Source organism: Thamnophis sirtalis, unplaced genomic scaffold, assembly GCF_051295495.1.
Source record: "Thamnophis sirtalis isolate CommonGarterSnake01/CBP01778 unplaced genomic scaffold, rThaSir2_p1.2 scaffold_15, whole genome shotgun sequence".
In the NCBI taxonomy this organism is placed as follows: domain Eukaryota; kingdom Metazoa; phylum Chordata; class Lepidosauria; order Squamata; family Natricidae; genus Thamnophis; species Thamnophis sirtalis.
The window spans coordinates 17,461,587-17,479,050 of NW_028261395.1; the positions used below are offsets into that span (position 1 = coordinate 17,461,587).

Consider the following 17,464-nt stretch of genomic DNA (forward strand, 5'->3'; position numbering starts at 1 on the left):
GCAGACAAGAGTCCTTGTAAGATTGTGGGGGTATATAAAAATGATAAATATGTAAACAAATAAGCAGAAAGCAAACTGACCACCATAGCCCTAAGGAGAGATGAATTACCCATTTTACTTTCTTTCACATTCAAACCTCTGGGGTTCATCCCCCATTTTTTAATGAAGAAATATGCCAATTATTTTAATCCTTGACCAAAGAGAAAATATCTTCTGTCTCCCATAGAAGCTATCATTAAAAAGAAGGTCTTGGACACATTAAATCCAGAGCCTAATCATGTAAAATTGGATTTTTCATTAGTCCAATGCTTGATCCATGCAGTTTTTCATTAGTATCAGAGTTGTGCAAAGTGGGTCTAATTCGGATGTTCATAAACATTCCAAAAATTTTTCTTATTTGCCTGAGATACTGTGATTCTTTGGGAGCGAATCTCTGCATTGAATTTGATTAATTTCTGGACCACTAAAACACTTGCACAAAAACACTTTAATTTAGTCTTTGGACCACCAACATTTCATTCAATCACTGTGATGCTCCTAATGAAAAAATATTTCTAGTAAGTGTAGCCAATACAAGCTTCAACATCTCTACAGATGACTATGGACATTTTTAAGGTCCCATTTGCCTAATGAGTCTACTATTACTTTAACTACAATATTTAAAAACTTCCTTTTTATGACCCTGTAATCCCTTAATTCAGCATAGAGTCAGGGCGACTGTGTTTACTGGCCAGATGCCCTTCCTGATGCCTACATGAAGTTCACAGCAGACATTTTTCTTCTTTGCTCCCAAGGAGAGAAACATCTGAGAGGTCCTTGGTGCTTTCTGAGCTTCCTTGTTTTCTTGAAAATATTTCATTGCCCTAACTAGGTTATGGCAATAAAACATTTGCTAGCACTGATGATGTTACCTAGTTAAGATAATGAAACATTTGCAAGAAAACAAACAAGCTCAGAGAGCACCAAAGACTCCGCATTTCAACCCTGAACTACAAATATTCTCCTTCATTGGAGAGAAACCTCTGCTGCTACCTAGGATTGAATTATCAACCTTCCAAGTGGGAGGCAAGTGTCTTCAACACTGGGCCTCCATGCTGATCCTCATTGCTTTAACCACAAGGTTAGATGAAAAGCTTACACTGAATTGAAAAGTCATCTTGAAGTCAGGGAATGGGACCCAAAGCCAAAATTATGCTTTAATTCATAAACCTTTGAATATGTGTATGCCAACCCCTCATCCTAATGCCATCATTCTTTTCTTTTCCTTTTTGAATCACAAGAAGCAACTTCATCCTTGGTCTTAGTACATAAACACCTGAGTCTGAGTTAAACACAAACCAAGGATGTTTGGCATATTGTAGGAGGTTAGCAAAACCTATCTTCACATTAGCAATTAGATCATCACTATGAATAATTCAGGATTCTAGGTTTCTCATTTCACCGTAATAGCAATGCTGGTATTTTATATATATTTCCCTTCCTTTCTCCTTGCCATATGTCACAGCTCATGTTACCTTACTTGGATATTCTGCTTGCTTCCTTTGGGAGGGTGCAGCTCTGAAACATTTATCCAGTTGGCTGATAATGTCTTGATCCCCCTTTGATCAACTACAACAGCTTTAGAATAACAGACCATTCAGAAAGATGAACAGACATAAACAATTATTCAGAATTAGTGTGAAGCAACACACTACCAGAAGAATGAAAGTATTTGTGAACCAAAATCGAATGAGACCTTATTAATATTTGACCGGTAGAACACCACCAAGGAAGTCCAGGCCTTTAGGCTGGACTGAGAAATTGAGACACAATCTAGAAGACGACAGTGGTAATGTCAGCCTCTGCTTTGCTGCTGCTTCGGCTGCCATTGAAACGGGGAGGGGGGGCATGGTATTTGGGAGGGGTTTACTAATTGTGCTGGAGGAAGATTCTGGAGTTCTGCTGCCTGTCGGACTGCGCATGCGGAGGAGGTTCCCGCCAAGGCCAACGGCACCGAGATTCCATCTTGGTGATGCCTTTCGAAGTTATCTCACACCTGACAATTGGGAGAATTATGATTGGACTGCAACTGGGATGCCAAGGGGTGGGGAATGGGTTATTTTATATATCACTCGCTTTCACACCTAAATAATCAGTCTTCACTTTGCTATGCTTCTGATCATTTATAATTAGTAAAAGTACACTTGATTTCTATCAATGGAGTCTTGTGGTTTTCTTTCCTAATTACTCAATGAAGGAGTGCTGACAGGTAAACTATTTCCATATTGTTTAGAAGAAAACTGATTGTTGTATTTATGAGAGAATTCTTGGTGCTTTCCCAGCTTGGTTCCTTTCTTGCAGCTATTTCATTAGCAGTGATGTTACCTAATTTGGTAATGAAACGTGTACAAGAAAACAGCAGAGCTCAGAGAGAAACAAGGACTCCTTATGTCAGCGTTTATCCCTTGCCATAGACTAGATACCGCCTACTGTCTTTCTCCTGGCATTTGTACATATTAATAATTTCTATTCATTAGAAAATTTTCTACTGTGGAAAGCAATAAATCTACTTGATAGAGGGGTTATTGTCAGAATAACAAAACAATGATTTATTTATTAATGTATCATTTGTTGCTTGTTTGTACACTGGGAGTTTATGCACTAGAGACAAATTCTTTGTGTCCACAAGAGACAAATCACACTTCACCAATAAAGAATTATATTCTATAACAGAATTGGAAGGGACCTTGGAGGTCCTCTAGTCCAACCCCCTGCTCAAGCAGGAGACCCCATTGCCATTCCAGACAAATGGCTATTCAGTCTCTTCTTAAAAGCCTCCAGTGATGGAGCACCCACAACATCTGGAGGCAAGCTGTTCCACTGGTTAATTGTCCTCACTGTTAGGAATCTCTCCTTGATTAGTTTCCATCCATTGTCTTGCCTTTTGGTGCTATGAAAAATAAGTTGGCCCCCTATTCTTTGTGGCAGACCCTCAAAGGTTGTGACCCCTACTCATTTTTTTCACTAAATTAGACATACTTGCAACTGTTCTTCATTTATATATGACTTGCAACTAATCGCTGCATGTTCCCTATCCAACTCAACTCTTTCGGTCTTTGATCCATTAATATTCAAGCCATATTCCTCTTTCTAATATTCCCTGCAAGTCAACACAAAAATACAAACATCCCTCTCACATCAACACCAGAAATGTTTTTATATTCATCTAGTGGCAGATTAAGACTCACAGGTACCCTAAGCACTGAAAAATCTTGGTGCCCCCCCTCCTTTGTACATACTGTACAAATCTTTATTGTTTTTTTTCTCAACTTTGTGGTGCCCCCTTGGGCCTGGTGCCCTAAGCACATGCTTAATCTGCATTCACCCCTAATTTTTTAACAAGCATCAATGATCCTGAATGAATGTGTGATACACCAGAACTGTTTGCACATATTTTGTATCCAACATCCTGATTTCTCCAATTCAGCAAAGGGTGGTCCTGCTTATCATTACAACCTTATTAGTAATTCAAGGCAACAGTGAGATGAGAATGCATGAAACATACAAAGAACAATTGCAGGAACTGGGTATGTATAGTCTGGCAAACAGAAGGACCAGAGGTGACATGATAGCAATGTTTCAATATTTGAAGAGCTGCCACATGGAAGAGGAAGCCAACTTATTTACCAAAGCACCTAAAGACAGGAAAAGAAGCAACAGATGGAAACTAATCAAGGAGAAAAGCAACCCAGAACTAAGGAGAAACTTCCTAACAGTGAGGAAAATCAACCAGTGGAAGGCTTGCCTTCGGAAGTTGTTGGTGCTCCATCACTGGAGGTTTTTAAGAAGAAACTGGACAGCCACTTGTCAGAAATAGTATACCAGTAGGTCTTCTGAGTGAGCAGGGGGTTGAATTAGATGACCTCCAAGGTCCCTGCCAACTCTGTTACTCTTACTGAAATAATATTGAAAACATTTTTCAGGTAGCTTGATATGCTGAAAGATCACTTTCCTTCTAACTCTGCAGATTAAGCTTTAAATTCTCTGTTCCAGAGAGTGATGTCTATCAGAAAAGAGATTTTCTGAGAGTAGTACTAGTTCAGAATATCCTCCTCTTTTTACACATTATAATTTTGATTAGGTGTGGTTTATTCCTCTCCAAGATCCTTCCCTTCCTCCCGCTCTTTCCTACACCCCCCTCACTTCTATGCAATTACATTTGCTCTAAGTCATTTATTTTTAAGTGCCTGGTATTAAAAATAGCCACCACAAATTCTCTAGTTCTGCTCTGGTGAGATGCAAATTATGAACAGAGATGTTACTTAGAAAAAGCTTTTAAGAGTGTTTAAATACCTGAAAGGGTCAGAGTTGTGTTTGTTTTTTTCAAAGTATTATGAACCCCTTTGTCTCTTTTCAGAAAAATATATTTGAGCATTCTATGCCACTATGAATATATGTTTCTGATTATCTAGTTGCCAATTTTTATCTTGGACAACATATGCTACTGAATTTATAAACTGTAGTTTATTGTTTCATACTGTAAACCAGAGGTGGCATGCAGCAGGTTCTGACCAGTTCCGTACAACCGGTAGCAAAAAATTTTGAGTAGTTCAAAGAACCGGTAAATACCACCTCTGACTGGACCCACCCCATCTATTCTCTGGCTTTCGGGTCCTAGCTGATTGGGAGGAAATTGGGATTTTGCAGTAACCTTTCCCTGGAGTGTGGTGGGAATGGAGATTTTACAGTACCCTTCCCCTGCCACACCCACCATGCCACACCAGCCATGCCACTCCCACTGAATCGGTAGTAAAAAAAATTGGAATCCCACCACTGCTGTAAACCACTTGGAGAATAAAGTTATTTGGACACTTTTTGCAAAGTTCATAAAAACTGTAATCCCTTTTATCAAGGTGGAGTCCGGACAATTGAATGGAGTTGAGCATTTTCTGGCTGGATGCCCTTCCTGATGCCTACACAGAGTTCACAGCAAATATTTTCTCTTGACACCCTGACAGAGAAACATTTGCCATGCCTATGATTGAACTCTCAACCTTCTTCATCTCTAGGTCCCCATGTTGGTCACCATTAGCTACTAGGTTACTCCAGCTAATAAATATTGTGCGTGTGAAGCTGAGGTATATCCTTTGGAGATATATCAGCTTCATATTATCTTTTTAAAAAGAAAATACAAAAAGCCAGTTCTGCTTATAAACGTATGCTGGACACATTTCAAAGCCATCAACCTTCCAGAGAAAAAGCATGTCTAGAAATTCACCATCACCCAGAGAACAGATGGGTGAAGGACCTTCAAACTTCAAAATGTTAATAAAGATTATTTTTTTACCATGGAACCAAGGAGCAATAGTGTTGGAGTTTCTTTCCAAGCCAGCCCGCCGTGGAATCTGTTCCTCTTTGAACCACTGAATGATGACTTCTCTGGACAAAGGCCTCTGGGGCCATTCCCATGCTTTGCTGTGTTAAATTAAAAAGAAATAGAGGTTAAGGCCATGCAGAGAGGAGCTGCATTAGGAAGAAACCGCATTGTAGTTACAAAATAAGAGGGACTTGTCGTTCTGTTCACAGAAGGTGACGATAATATTTTCCACCTTCTGTAAGTAAAGTGAAGCCATAATTGGGTATTAAATCTAGACCCAATGCAAGCCAGGAGAGGCAAGGTCACCTGGAGAAAGCCTTTTCAGCATTTTGAATAAGTCAATTTCACTATTCTTCTCATCCCGAGGCTTTTGAAACATGAGGGCTGACTGGCACCTATTAAAGTCCTGGTAAGGAGGTGGTTGAAGAATAGATTGATAGTGACAAGGAGGTCTTGCCAGATGGGGGTAATGAAAATAATAAAAAGCAACAGCATCTGAAGGGAAAACTCTTTCAAAGAGCAGTGGGTAACAATTCTGCATCTTGTATTTATTTGTTTGTTCAATTTTTATGATTGCCCATCTCAGTCAATGATTCTGGGGCAGCTTACACTTCATAAAATATATTAGAGCTTTCTCTTTTTCTCTCTCCTTCCTTCCTCCTTCCTTCCTTGCTGTCTTTCTCCTGCCAACCCTCCCTTCATTCCATTTTCCTCCCTCTCTCCAGCACTCCCTCCAGTAAAATCAGTAAAAATATGTCTTAGAAAATATTTGTTTGTCGCCACCCTTAAAATTAAAAGCTCAGGGAGCACCAAAGACCCCACTGTTCAACCCTGAGGTGCAAATAATCTCCTTTAAATAAAGTAGGAATGTGAAAGAGAGGTGATGAATATGACAGGCAAGAGAAGACTTCTTGGTGATATTTCCCCCATTGGCTTCTTTTATCCTCCTTTGGAAAAAATTCAGAGAAGAACAACTATGGATTCAAACATATGAAGAACGGCTGCACAATTTGAGTCTGGCTAGTCTAAAGAAAAGAAGAATTAGGGGTGACATAACAGCAGTATTCCAGTACTTAAGGGGCTGCCTCAAAGGAGAGGGGGTCAAATTATTGCCCAAAGCACCAGAAGGCAGGACAAAAAACAATGGATGGAAACTGATCAAGGAGAGACGCAACCTGGAATTAAGGAAATGTTTCCTAACCGGGAAGACAATTGATCAGTGGAACAGCTTGCCTTCAGAAATCGTGGGTGCTGCATCCCTGGAGGATTTTAAGAAGAGATTGGACTGTCACTTGTCTGAAATGGTATAGCTCCATGATGGCAAACCTATGACATGCAGAGCCCTCTCTGCAGATATGCGATCCGTCGCCCCCAGCTCAGTTCCACCGCGCACCTCCCAGCAGCCAGCTGATTTTTGGGTCTCTCCTGCACATGTGGGAGACGCATGTGTATGCATCAGGGGGCATGCAGGGGAGGGCATTCCCCCCATGCCCCATTTTTTACCCCAGGAGGTATCAGGGAGGCCTGCTAGACCCAAAACAGGCTGTGGGGGGTGGTACCTCGGTGCTCCATTTTTTGTCTCAGGAGGCTTCAGAGAAGCTTACTAAGCCCAAAACAGGCTGTGAAGGGGTCATGTGTGCATGTGTGGGGGTTGGAGCACAGGGGGTTGTGTGTGCATGCGCATGGGGGGGGGCATGGGGATATCATGCGCACATTGTATTATGAGTGTGGGCACGCAATTTCGGCACACAAGGACAAAAGGGTTAGCCATCACAGGTATAGGTTCTCCTGCTGAACTAGAAGACCTCCAAAGTCCCTTCCAGCTCTGTCCTGTTCTGTCCTTCACTATCCACACTACTGGTTATCCAGCACCAGGTCTTCATTGTCTATAACTCTGTAAATCAATGCAATGAACATGAATTTGGGCAAACTCCAGTAAACAGTGGAGAACCAGGTGTGGTATGGTCCATGGGGTCACAAAGAGCCGGACATGACTTAGTGACTGAATGGACTCCAATTCTCCATTCCTGGAGTAGGTTTAGTTGGGGATCTCCTATAGCTATGAGGATCACAATCATGGAGTATGGTGATATTCCATTTTTTAACCCTTCACTCCATGTATCTGTTCCTGATTTTGACTATCCAGCCCCAATTGAAAACAGTCAGTAAAGAGGATCTTCCCAATTGTTCAGCTTTTGAGCTCTTACTTTCTCAGCAGTTCTCCTACTATTCAGCCGAAATCCCCTTTTATTGGAAAACCATTCCATACAACCATTTTGAATACAATAGGGAAATCAATTCTAAATTCAACTTTCCTTTATCAGAATACAAACCAACCTGATTGGTGTCACCACATTCAAGGATGGGATGGTGCAAGAATTGGCCAGTTTGGTTTCTTGTTCGATATTCAAACCAGCTGCCTGGAACATGCTGCTTAGATCAGCCACTTTTCCTTTACGGATGGCCCGTAAGGAGTGCCTCTGATACTCATCACGAGCTTGGCGAGCCTTGTGGCTCCTTTCTTCATCTGCCGCCTTGGAACGACGTACTGCAGGCAGGCCAATAGGAAGGAAAGAAAGAAAGAATCATAAATGTCTCCCTTGCATTATCTACTGTAATGGTCTGTGAGAAGAACCTTGGGATGCAAGAGGAAGAGAAGTTACAGGCCAGACAACCATGAGATGACAGATGTCTTGGCCTTCAGGGTGGAAAAAAAACATCTAAAACACCTTCACATAGTGGAGACGATGCCCAGGTGGAGAATGGCAATCAGGCAGTAAGTCTGGATTTCTGGAGCTTTCTGAACAAGGTGAAGTCACATGTCAGCCTTCCCAAGTAGACCAGACAAAAAAAACAGTGTGGATGAGCTAATTCAATTTTACTTAAGGTTGCATTAACAGAATTTTACAAGTCTAAAAGTATAAACCTATCACCATCTCTTTTTGTAGCCTGATGAGTTAGGGCGGTGTCAGGGATCTGAGTTGACTGAGGGTTTTTCTCTGTCTGTTGGGCATCTTTGGGTTCTTCTCCCCCTTATCTGATCGTCCCATAGGCAGTGTCTCTCCCCCCCCCCCCATCTTCCAAGGTCATTCACACATACTCTTATGCCATGACATTACCCACCTGTGCTCTGGAAGGTAGATGCTCAACCCTCAGGATCCAGAAAGAAGCTGAGGAAGAAAGATCAACCTCACAACCTCAAGTGGAGCTGTCTTAGGCATGAAAGCCAACTGCGTGACCCTGAGCCACTCATTCTCTCTCAGTCCAACCCACCTTACAGTTTTGTTGTTATGGGGGAAATAGAAGGAGGAAGAGGTTTTGGATGCATCCATTGCCTTGAGTTATTTGTAAAAATAATAGTGGGATATAAATGAATCAATAAATATTGCAGAACCTCATTTGGTAGCAATAATCACTGGCCTTGCTAAGTAGGATTGGGAAATCAAAAGCATCCTGGATGCTATGAAGAAATCTGTGGTATACAGTCACCAATAAAATTGCAATAATATGACTTGAAACTTCATTTTTATTTTTCTATATGCTGAGCTGCCATATTAAAATTTGTCCAGGAAATAATGTTTCCCCAAAGTAAGATCAAACTCAAAAAGCCACTGAGTCAGGCATCAAGTAAGATGGAGTTGAAGCCTCTCCAAATGGGGCTAAAGATTCAGTCTCAATGCACAAAGGCCAACAATCTTGGATTTGTTCAAAAATAGCTAATTTCGAGCTCTATTGCAAAGACCTCCCCACAGAGTTGATGGTTTATAATCTGGGATTGTAAAGGGAAGTTAATCAATGAAACCACCAATTGCAAAATAAAAATAAAAATGACAATGCTTTGCAGAAATGTTCTATTTTTCTTTCTTTCTTCCTCCCTCCTTCCAACCTTCTCTCTTTCTTTCTTTCTTTCTTTCTTTCTTTCTTTCACGAGTGATATCTTTTTTTTAATAAACTTAGATCTCTTCTTTCAGGTTGAATCACCTTTATCCAAGATCTTTCTACAGGCAGTCTGGATGCTGCCCCCACTATAATATCTGATGTGGAATTGTGAGTTCAAATGTTTTTCTTGGCAGAACTATTACTCAATCTATGTCTGTGGAGACCCTCAGTCATTCAGGTCATGGTTGTCCCAAAGGTGCATGTTCAAGAGGCAACTGGACTTTTTAATTTTTCTTTGGAGATGTTTCACTTTTCATCCAAGAAGAGAGCTTCTCGCGTTTCACTTCTCATCAAGAGAGCTGAAGAAGCTTCTTGGATGAGAAGCAAAATGTCTTCAAAGAAAAAACAGAAAGTTCAGTTGCCTCTTGCAAAAGCACCTTTAAGACACTCATCCTAAACTTCTCTAAATGTTTAGAAAATAAAAATTGGATAAATTCTTTCTCCTTCATTTTTGGTTCTCCATGTCCAAAATGAAGCACTGCATTAAAAAAGCGCATAAACATTTTATTGCTCTAGTTTCGTTTAACAGCAAATTTTATGAACTGCTTTGATGTGATATCCAACAGCATTTTTTAATATAAAGACATCAATGAATTCCTGCTCTTGGGGCTGAATTTGAGAAAAACGGCATCATTTGGGACAGATTAGAAAATGTTCATATGTTAGGGTTCCATTTACTGTTTTGAAGAGCTGCGAGTCACAGTGAAACATATCATAAAGAGGTCCTTTAATAAGCATTTCCTTTTTTATCATTTCCTCCAGCTGCTTGCTTGTTAATAGTCCTTGGTCTGTAGCTAATTGGGACTGAGTTGCACTTACAACAAATAATTTGGATTCAAACTGTATTTAGCTGCAAATATTGCATGGTATGATTGTCTTCAGCCATAAAGCAAAACCTGACTCTTGAAAAAATATGAGGTTGCCAATGAAAACTTAAGCAGATCATGGCTAATATTGATTACGTCTGAAATGATTGTGTCTGACTTGATGAGCCTTCACAATGATAGCCCCATCTTTCATCTGAGAGCTCAAAGCAACCTTCTTGGATGTCTTTTCTCATTCTTCTTACTCAGCTCTGAGAAATGGATTGGATGGAGAAGAACTGACTGGATCAAAATTACCCAGTGAGTCCCATTGAGATATGAGTCTTACAAGCAGATTATAATTCCCTCTTGCTCTCCTTTCCTTTGCTTTCTTCTCTCCTCCTCTTCCTCCTCCTCCTCCTCCTCCTCCTTTTCCTCCTCCTCCTCCTTCTTCTCCTCCTTCTCCTCCTCCTCCTCCACCTCCTCTCTCATATATACACTTTTATGTGAACATTTCCAGTGAGCACAAATGAGATTCCAGATGAAGAAGGAATGTTTTAGCCTCCCCTGAGTTTCCAACTGCAGTGCTTCCCTGTACTCCATAGAAATGTTGGAGAGTCAAAAATGACGCTGTTCATTGATCTCATGGGAAGCAAAGACACATAGCTAGGAAATAGAAAAGGAATAAGGAGTAACCAGAGTTATTAAAAGTCAATCTAATTCTATATAGCTGTAGGAGAAGACATGGCAGAACATGGGGGTGGAGTGAAAAGATGAATCAACCTAGAAACCCCTATGTAGCCACAAGCAAACTCCAACTCCAATCCTCCTGGAATATCATTCACCCTTATCTAATTCTAACCAGATGCTGACGGTCATTTTTCCTTTCAGGTCTTCCTCCTTCTCTTCCGGTATGTTTTGGAATCTTAGATAGAATGCAGCTCTTTCATTTTCAAGTCAGATTATTGATAACTCTAATTCTTTATTAACTTGTCTATATTCCAATTCCATTTTTTCCATCTTCTGATCTGTTTTTTCTATTTTTGTTTCGATGTTCTGGGTTTTCTGTTCGTTGAGTACTAAGGCATTCTGTATCCTTTCAATTTTGTCATCCACATTTTTGATATTTTTTTTCAATTCTCCCATTTCATTTTTCATCTCTTCATGATTCCTCCTTGTCTCTTCATGATTTGTAGCCATCACTTCTTGGCTTTTCATCAATGTCTCTTGTATCATCTGGAGCATCAATTGCATACTCTGTATTGTTGGTGCTGGTCCTGTTGTTCCTGCCATCATTCCACCTTTCTCCAGCCCCAATGCACTCTCAATTGATCTTTGATTCGAGGAGGGGGGGTATTGCCGAAATCATATTGGGTGTAGTTTTTTTCACTAACTTTACTGAAGTTGCCATTTTTATCCCCCTATTTATCCTTGACCACAATTGCATATAAATTCTACTTTACTTCTACTTTATCAGCAATATCAGTGGTATCAATAATTATATAACTCAATATTTAACAATAATTAGCCTTCCTTAATATCACATTTCAATATCTAAACATTCCTATGTATTATTCTATTCTGTTTTTGATCCTTAATTATTATATACCATAGAGTTATATATAGGGACATGTAGGCAGGGGAGGCAGGGGAAGCAGAGCCTCACCACTGTCATCATGAAAAGAAAAAAATGTAAAAGGCAAAAGGTTGAGCTAATTGCTGCCAGAATCACCATGGATGACTCTGCTTAGTGCTTAACTGTTTAAAAAAGCCTCTTAAAAAGTGCCCTCTACAGGAGGCAGCAGGAAAACGAGGTACCTCATCTAGTCTGACTTTATGATCACTCAAGCAGAGCTAAGCAAGGGTTAAGAGCTGAAAAATTCCTGACGTAGATGAGACACGTCGTTCTCCTGCCTCCTGTAGAGGGCGTTTTTTTTAGAGGCTTTTTAGAGGCTCTGGCAGCAACTAGCTCAGCCTGGCCTCAGCTCATGCCTTTTTCCTTTTACATTTTTCTTCTTTTCATGATGGCAGGCAAGAGCAGAGTTGAAATCCTCTCTGAAACAGCTGGAAAAGGTACATGTGGGTTGGAGCGAGGGGGAGGAATTCAAAAGGTTTGATTGCATGCAGAGCCATGTTGCCTTTTCAAACACACACACACACACACACACACACACACACACACACACACAGAGAGAGATGGAGAGAGAGATGGAGAGAGAGAGAGAGATGGATAAAAGTATATAAGCCCAGCTTCACTGATTACAAGTTTGAAAAGGCAATGTGGCTCCACCTGCAATCAAAGGCTCAGATCAGAAGGCAGCAGGGGAATGGGAGGGGTGTTATGGCAGAGGAGCTGCTTTCAAGCCATTGGAAAATATATCCAATCCAACTTCTGTGTTTGTGTTTGTTTGAGAGTGAGTGAGTGAGTGAGAGAGAGAGGGATCCAACTTCTCTGTGTGCGTGTGTCTGTTTGAGGGGGGAGGAAGGGAGAGAGGGAGGAAGGAGGGAGAGGGAGAAGAAAAAGAATGAAGTAAAACTTTTTCGCAAAGGAGAAAAACAAATGCTGTCGCTTTAAATCGGAACTGAGCATGCCTGGCTGTGGAATTCTGGGAGTTGAAGTCCACAAGTCTAAAAAAATTTGAAACCCTTGTGTCAGTGCCTCACCAACCATAAACCTCACCGCACGTCACTGGTTATATATCACACTGTTATCTTATACAAATAGATGTCTCTCAATTGAATCAGTTATACAGGTAGTCAATTCTAGTAACTAGTTTCTCTCTATGTATATATATCAGCTTATGTCACCGTTGGTTTTCTTGCATCAGACTTCCTGGTTCAAATTTATAATCCACTAGGTGTCACCCTCTCCTCAGTATCACTGTTAGTGTCAATCAGTTAATACAACAAGTCCAGCGGCAAAGGAAAACAAAGGGGGGTGGGTAAGTTCAACTATTCTTTGTGAAAAATAAAACAGTAGAAGGAAGAGCAAGAAGAAAAAAGTCAACAACCAACCCGACTGTTGAACAATCCTTCTGTGCTTTCCAAGACTTCTCAGCAGTTAATACGTCCTACTCCTGTTGTCCATGCCGGGTTTTCGTTCTCACTGTGGTCACTTTCCTTCAAGTTATTCAGGCTGTCAATTCCAACTCAGTGTCTATGCTCTCACTACTTTTCGGCAAAAATCTAAACTGCAAAAACAGTCTGCTTCCCAGAGTGTCTTTCTTTCCAGCTCACCCTCTCTGCCAATTTCACATTGTCCTCTTCTTCTTTGGGTTGTCAATAATAGTAACAGATGTTTCAATTTCAACTGCTTTCTCTCTCTGCTTCCTTCTTATGCAGTTGCCATTGTTCCGGTCCTGACCAAGTGGCAGGATAGATCCTCGTCCGTTTAGTGGGTTTCTCCTACCCGATGTTGGATTTGCCTTATCACCCCAGTGTCTTCAGAGTTTCCCCCTTAATCTGCTGGTCCCTTCAGGATCCACAGTGCTAAAAAATGAGCCCAAATGAAAAAGTTAGAGTTAGAGGTTAGGAGAACTCCCGTTCCTCAGCTCCAAGCACAGTGACGTCACCACAGGAAGTCCCATCATCATCTCCTAACTTCATTTTTTTACAGTTCAAGATGAGTACACAATGTGCCAAACTCCTAATTTCTCACAAAAACTTATGAGGTAGTCTGACTTGAGAGACAGTCTTCCAATCCAGCACCTGAATTAATAAACCAAAGTATCTGTTTAGGAACTGATTGCAATTAAGAGGTGAGCTGGCTTTAATTTTACAAAAAAAGAGGCCTATTTTGGCCTTCCATGTTCAGAACACATTGCCTAAATGCAAGCTTTGGCCTTTTGTGATCCCAGCATCAGTATCACCTCACTGATAAGTAAGTTGGAATTAAAAATATCAACTGCATTGAGGATATCCCTCCTTAGCTACAGAAGCTCACTAGAAAACTTTGAGCTAATTATTTTAAACAGAATAACAGAGATGGAAGGGACTCTTGAGGTCTTCTAGCCCAATCTCCTGCTCAAGCATGACTCACTCCATCCCAGACAAATGGTTTTCCAATCTCTCCTTGATGGAGCACCCACAATGTCTGCAGGCAAGTCATTCCACTGATTAATTGTTCTCCTTAGTTCTAGATTGGTTCTTTCCTTGATTAGTTTCCATCCATTTTCTACTTGCCCCATAGGAGAGAAGAAGACACTACGCAGGTGACTTTGAACTCCTGGGGGGAAAAGGTTGCTGCCGCAGAAAGAACTTTTGAAGACAATATAAAGATGATAAGAATTTTATTTCTATTTGTCTGCATAATTGTTTAGAAGAAGCAAATTGGTTGTGGTGAAACAGCAGTAGAGATATTTATAAACAGACAAGGGAAAGAGGAAACATTTTCTCCCTTCTCAAACATTCAAATTTCATTTGCTTTTTTTTAAAGGGGGGGGGGTAGATTAATTCATGGAAGGCAGCTTTTTCTGTGGTTATTAGTTGTGACAGCTAAATTGAATTTTCATTGCATTCACAGAATGCAATTTCCCTGTAGTTTAGATCCTAAGTTAAGCAAGAAGAAAAAGGCCACCAGAGTTATCACACCCGCTTGGAGAAAGCCAAGGTAACTGACTGGGCCACTGTCCATGTAATGGACCAGATAGATCTTATTTTGAACTCCACCTTATTTTGAAATAAGTTGGAGTTCTCAGATGGAAAGTCAGAAGAGAGCTTGTTTCTGCATTTTAAAAAGTTGGGGTTTTTTTAAAAAAAAAAGAGGATTAAAGGGTTTATCTCAATTACCTAGAAGTAAGCAATGTTATTACTTGTTTGGCTCAGCAAAAAAAAGAACCACAGCAGTGAATTAAGCAGAACACCAAAATTAGTAACGCTTCGCCTATTGACTTGGCAGTCAGTAGCATTGGGACGAGATGAATCCTCATTCATTTAGAAATTCTATCCACTAACTAAATTAGTTGCACCATCAATATCCCTGCAACATTCACTGCTCACAGCAGCTGCACTCAGTCCAACACCACCCCTTCTGACCCCTGGCAGTGCTGAGCAGAGCAACTGACTTGAAAACTGAAAAACCTGATGGGGCCAGCTCTGCCCCTCATGGATAAATTGGGCTTCTACTGACAGCACAAAGTAGCAAATTAAGGTCCACACTAACATCTCTGCATCTTTTTGGCTGCCAAGTTTGGCTGAGAAAAGCCAGGTTAGCATTGCTGTAGACTGAAGGGGAAGAGGAAGGACATAGGAAGAATCAGGGATCATCTCTTGGGTTGTGTGAAGGCATAAACTTGGATCAGACATTGTCCAGAGATGCTAACTAAAGTAGGTGTGGGCAAGAATTATGCCAAAAGCAAGACACAATTTCATCAATATGGATAACCTCTCTTGAAAATCCTTCATCAACCTGGATTCCAGCTTTTGGATATCCTTCATCCACCTGGATAGCCTTTATCAACAATTTAGATTCCAGGTTTTGGGTATCCTTCATCAACCTGGAAACCTTTTCCTAGATATTCTTCATCAACCTGATAGCCTTCATCAATCTGGAAACCACCTGAAAGCCCCTCATTAACCCAGATACCATCTTATGGATACCTTTCATCAACCTGGAAATTTTCTCCTGGATGCTCCATCAACCTGGATGCCCACTCCTAGATACCTTTTATCAATCTGCATCTCTCCAAAAGTGATGGAATAGGAATTATGGCAATTAGAGTCCAACATCTCTTGTAGGCATCCAGTTAGGGAACCCCACCCTGAATGATTCAACAAGCATATTTTCATATAAATCAGATAAAAGTGATACTGGGATTTCTCAAAGCTTTTTAAAAATGTAACAAGCTTTTCTCTCTTTTCTCTAGACTCTTTTCTGTAGAGATAGGTGTGTGTTTGTGTGTGTGAGAGAGAGAGACAGACAGACAGACAGACAGAGACATAGAGAGAGAGAGGGAGGGAGGGAGAGAGGAGAGAAGAGAGAAGAGAGAAGAGAGAAGAGAGAAAAGAGAGAAGAGAGAAGAGAGAAGAGAGAAGAGAGAAGAGAGAAGAGAGAAGAGAGAAGAGAGAAGAGAGAAGAGAGAAGAGAGAAGAGAGAAGAGAGAAGAGAGAAGAGAGAAGAGAGAAGAGAGAAGAGAGAAGAGAGAAGAGAGATATGATAGACAGAGAGAAATGATAGAGATAGTGAGGTGGGGGGTGTAAAGTTTCCCAACGATGTTGTAACTAACTCATAATAAGAGCCAATGTTTCAGTACAGAAACTAGTGATTTATTAACAGCTTCATTAGGCATTATTCATTAGGCAAGATTTATTTGCAGCCATTTCTTTTGCTTTGTTTATCTGCTTCTGAACTTTGCCCCTGTTCCTTTCCTCCCCTCAGTCTGTGTCATAAATCACTTTACCCAATAGATACACACATCTCAAACCAGCTACTGTAATCTGAGATTCGGCTCTACTGACAGTATATGTGGAATGTCAACACAGAGAGTTGACATAGTGTGTGTGAGAGAGATGAGAGATGAGAGAGACATGAGAGATCTGTATATAGTTTCACTGTTTATTAACTCATTGCTCTTAGCACTGATCAACATCAATATATGGATGGATATGGGTGGGTGAGTGGTTAGATAGTTGATATATGGATGGATGGATGGATGGATGGATGGATGGATGGATGGATGGATGGATGGCAGGGAGATGACAGACACATAGAAAGACAGAGATAGATGGGTAGGTAGGTAGGTAGGTAGGTAGGTAGGTAGGTAGAGAGAGAGAGAGAGAGAGAGAGAGAGAGAGAGAGAGAGAGAGAGAGAGAGAGAGAGAGAGAGAAGTAGTTCACATTATTTTTTTGCAATCTAAACATTTGTGTGAACACTCTCCACTAATATAAACTGGCATATTTTGAAAAATGAATCTTGCTTTCAGACTTCCTCAACCTGACCATTTTCTATTTCTCTGTTTTCAAATGAGGTCATACAATCCAGGAGCCTACCAGCAGCATTTGAGAAGCTTATTCTGGTTTGTCCACAGCTTTCAGAAGCATAAAGTGTATAAATCCACATTAAAATTGGAATTTGACATTTTTCCTCCACTCCAGATAAAAAACCAGTCAAATAAAAAGCTGTGGTCATCTCTCTCTTTATCCTTCTATCTCTATAATCTGTATAATCTACCTATCAATCGATCGATTGACCGATCGTATCCTCTCTCTCTCTCTCTCTCTCTCTCTCTCTCTCACACACACACACACACACACACACACACACACACACACCAACCTTCAGTTATGTAGCCCTTGTACTACCCTATGTTGCACCAAGGTAGTATCAACAATTTTTTAAAAAGTTAAGGGGGAGATGAATCCTAAAAT

At 40.6% G+C, this 17,464-nt stretch overlaps 1 protein-coding gene across 1 annotated transcript in view; it reads right to left on the reverse strand.

Moving 5' to 3' along the window:
* Positions 1–17,464, reverse strand: part of SH2D4B (SH2 domain containing 4B) — a 100,030-nt gene that overhangs the window by 23,759 nt on the left and 58,807 nt on the right. Inside the window, exons 5-6 of the mRNA XM_014065029.2 lie at positions 7,694–7,904; positions 5,327–5,454 (exon numbers count right to left, since the gene is read on the reverse strand). Of these exons, the coding sequence (XP_013920504.1) occupies positions 5,327–5,454; positions 7,694–7,904 (339 nt within the window). The remainder of the gene's footprint in view (positions 1–5,326; positions 5,455–7,693; positions 7,905–17,464) is intronic.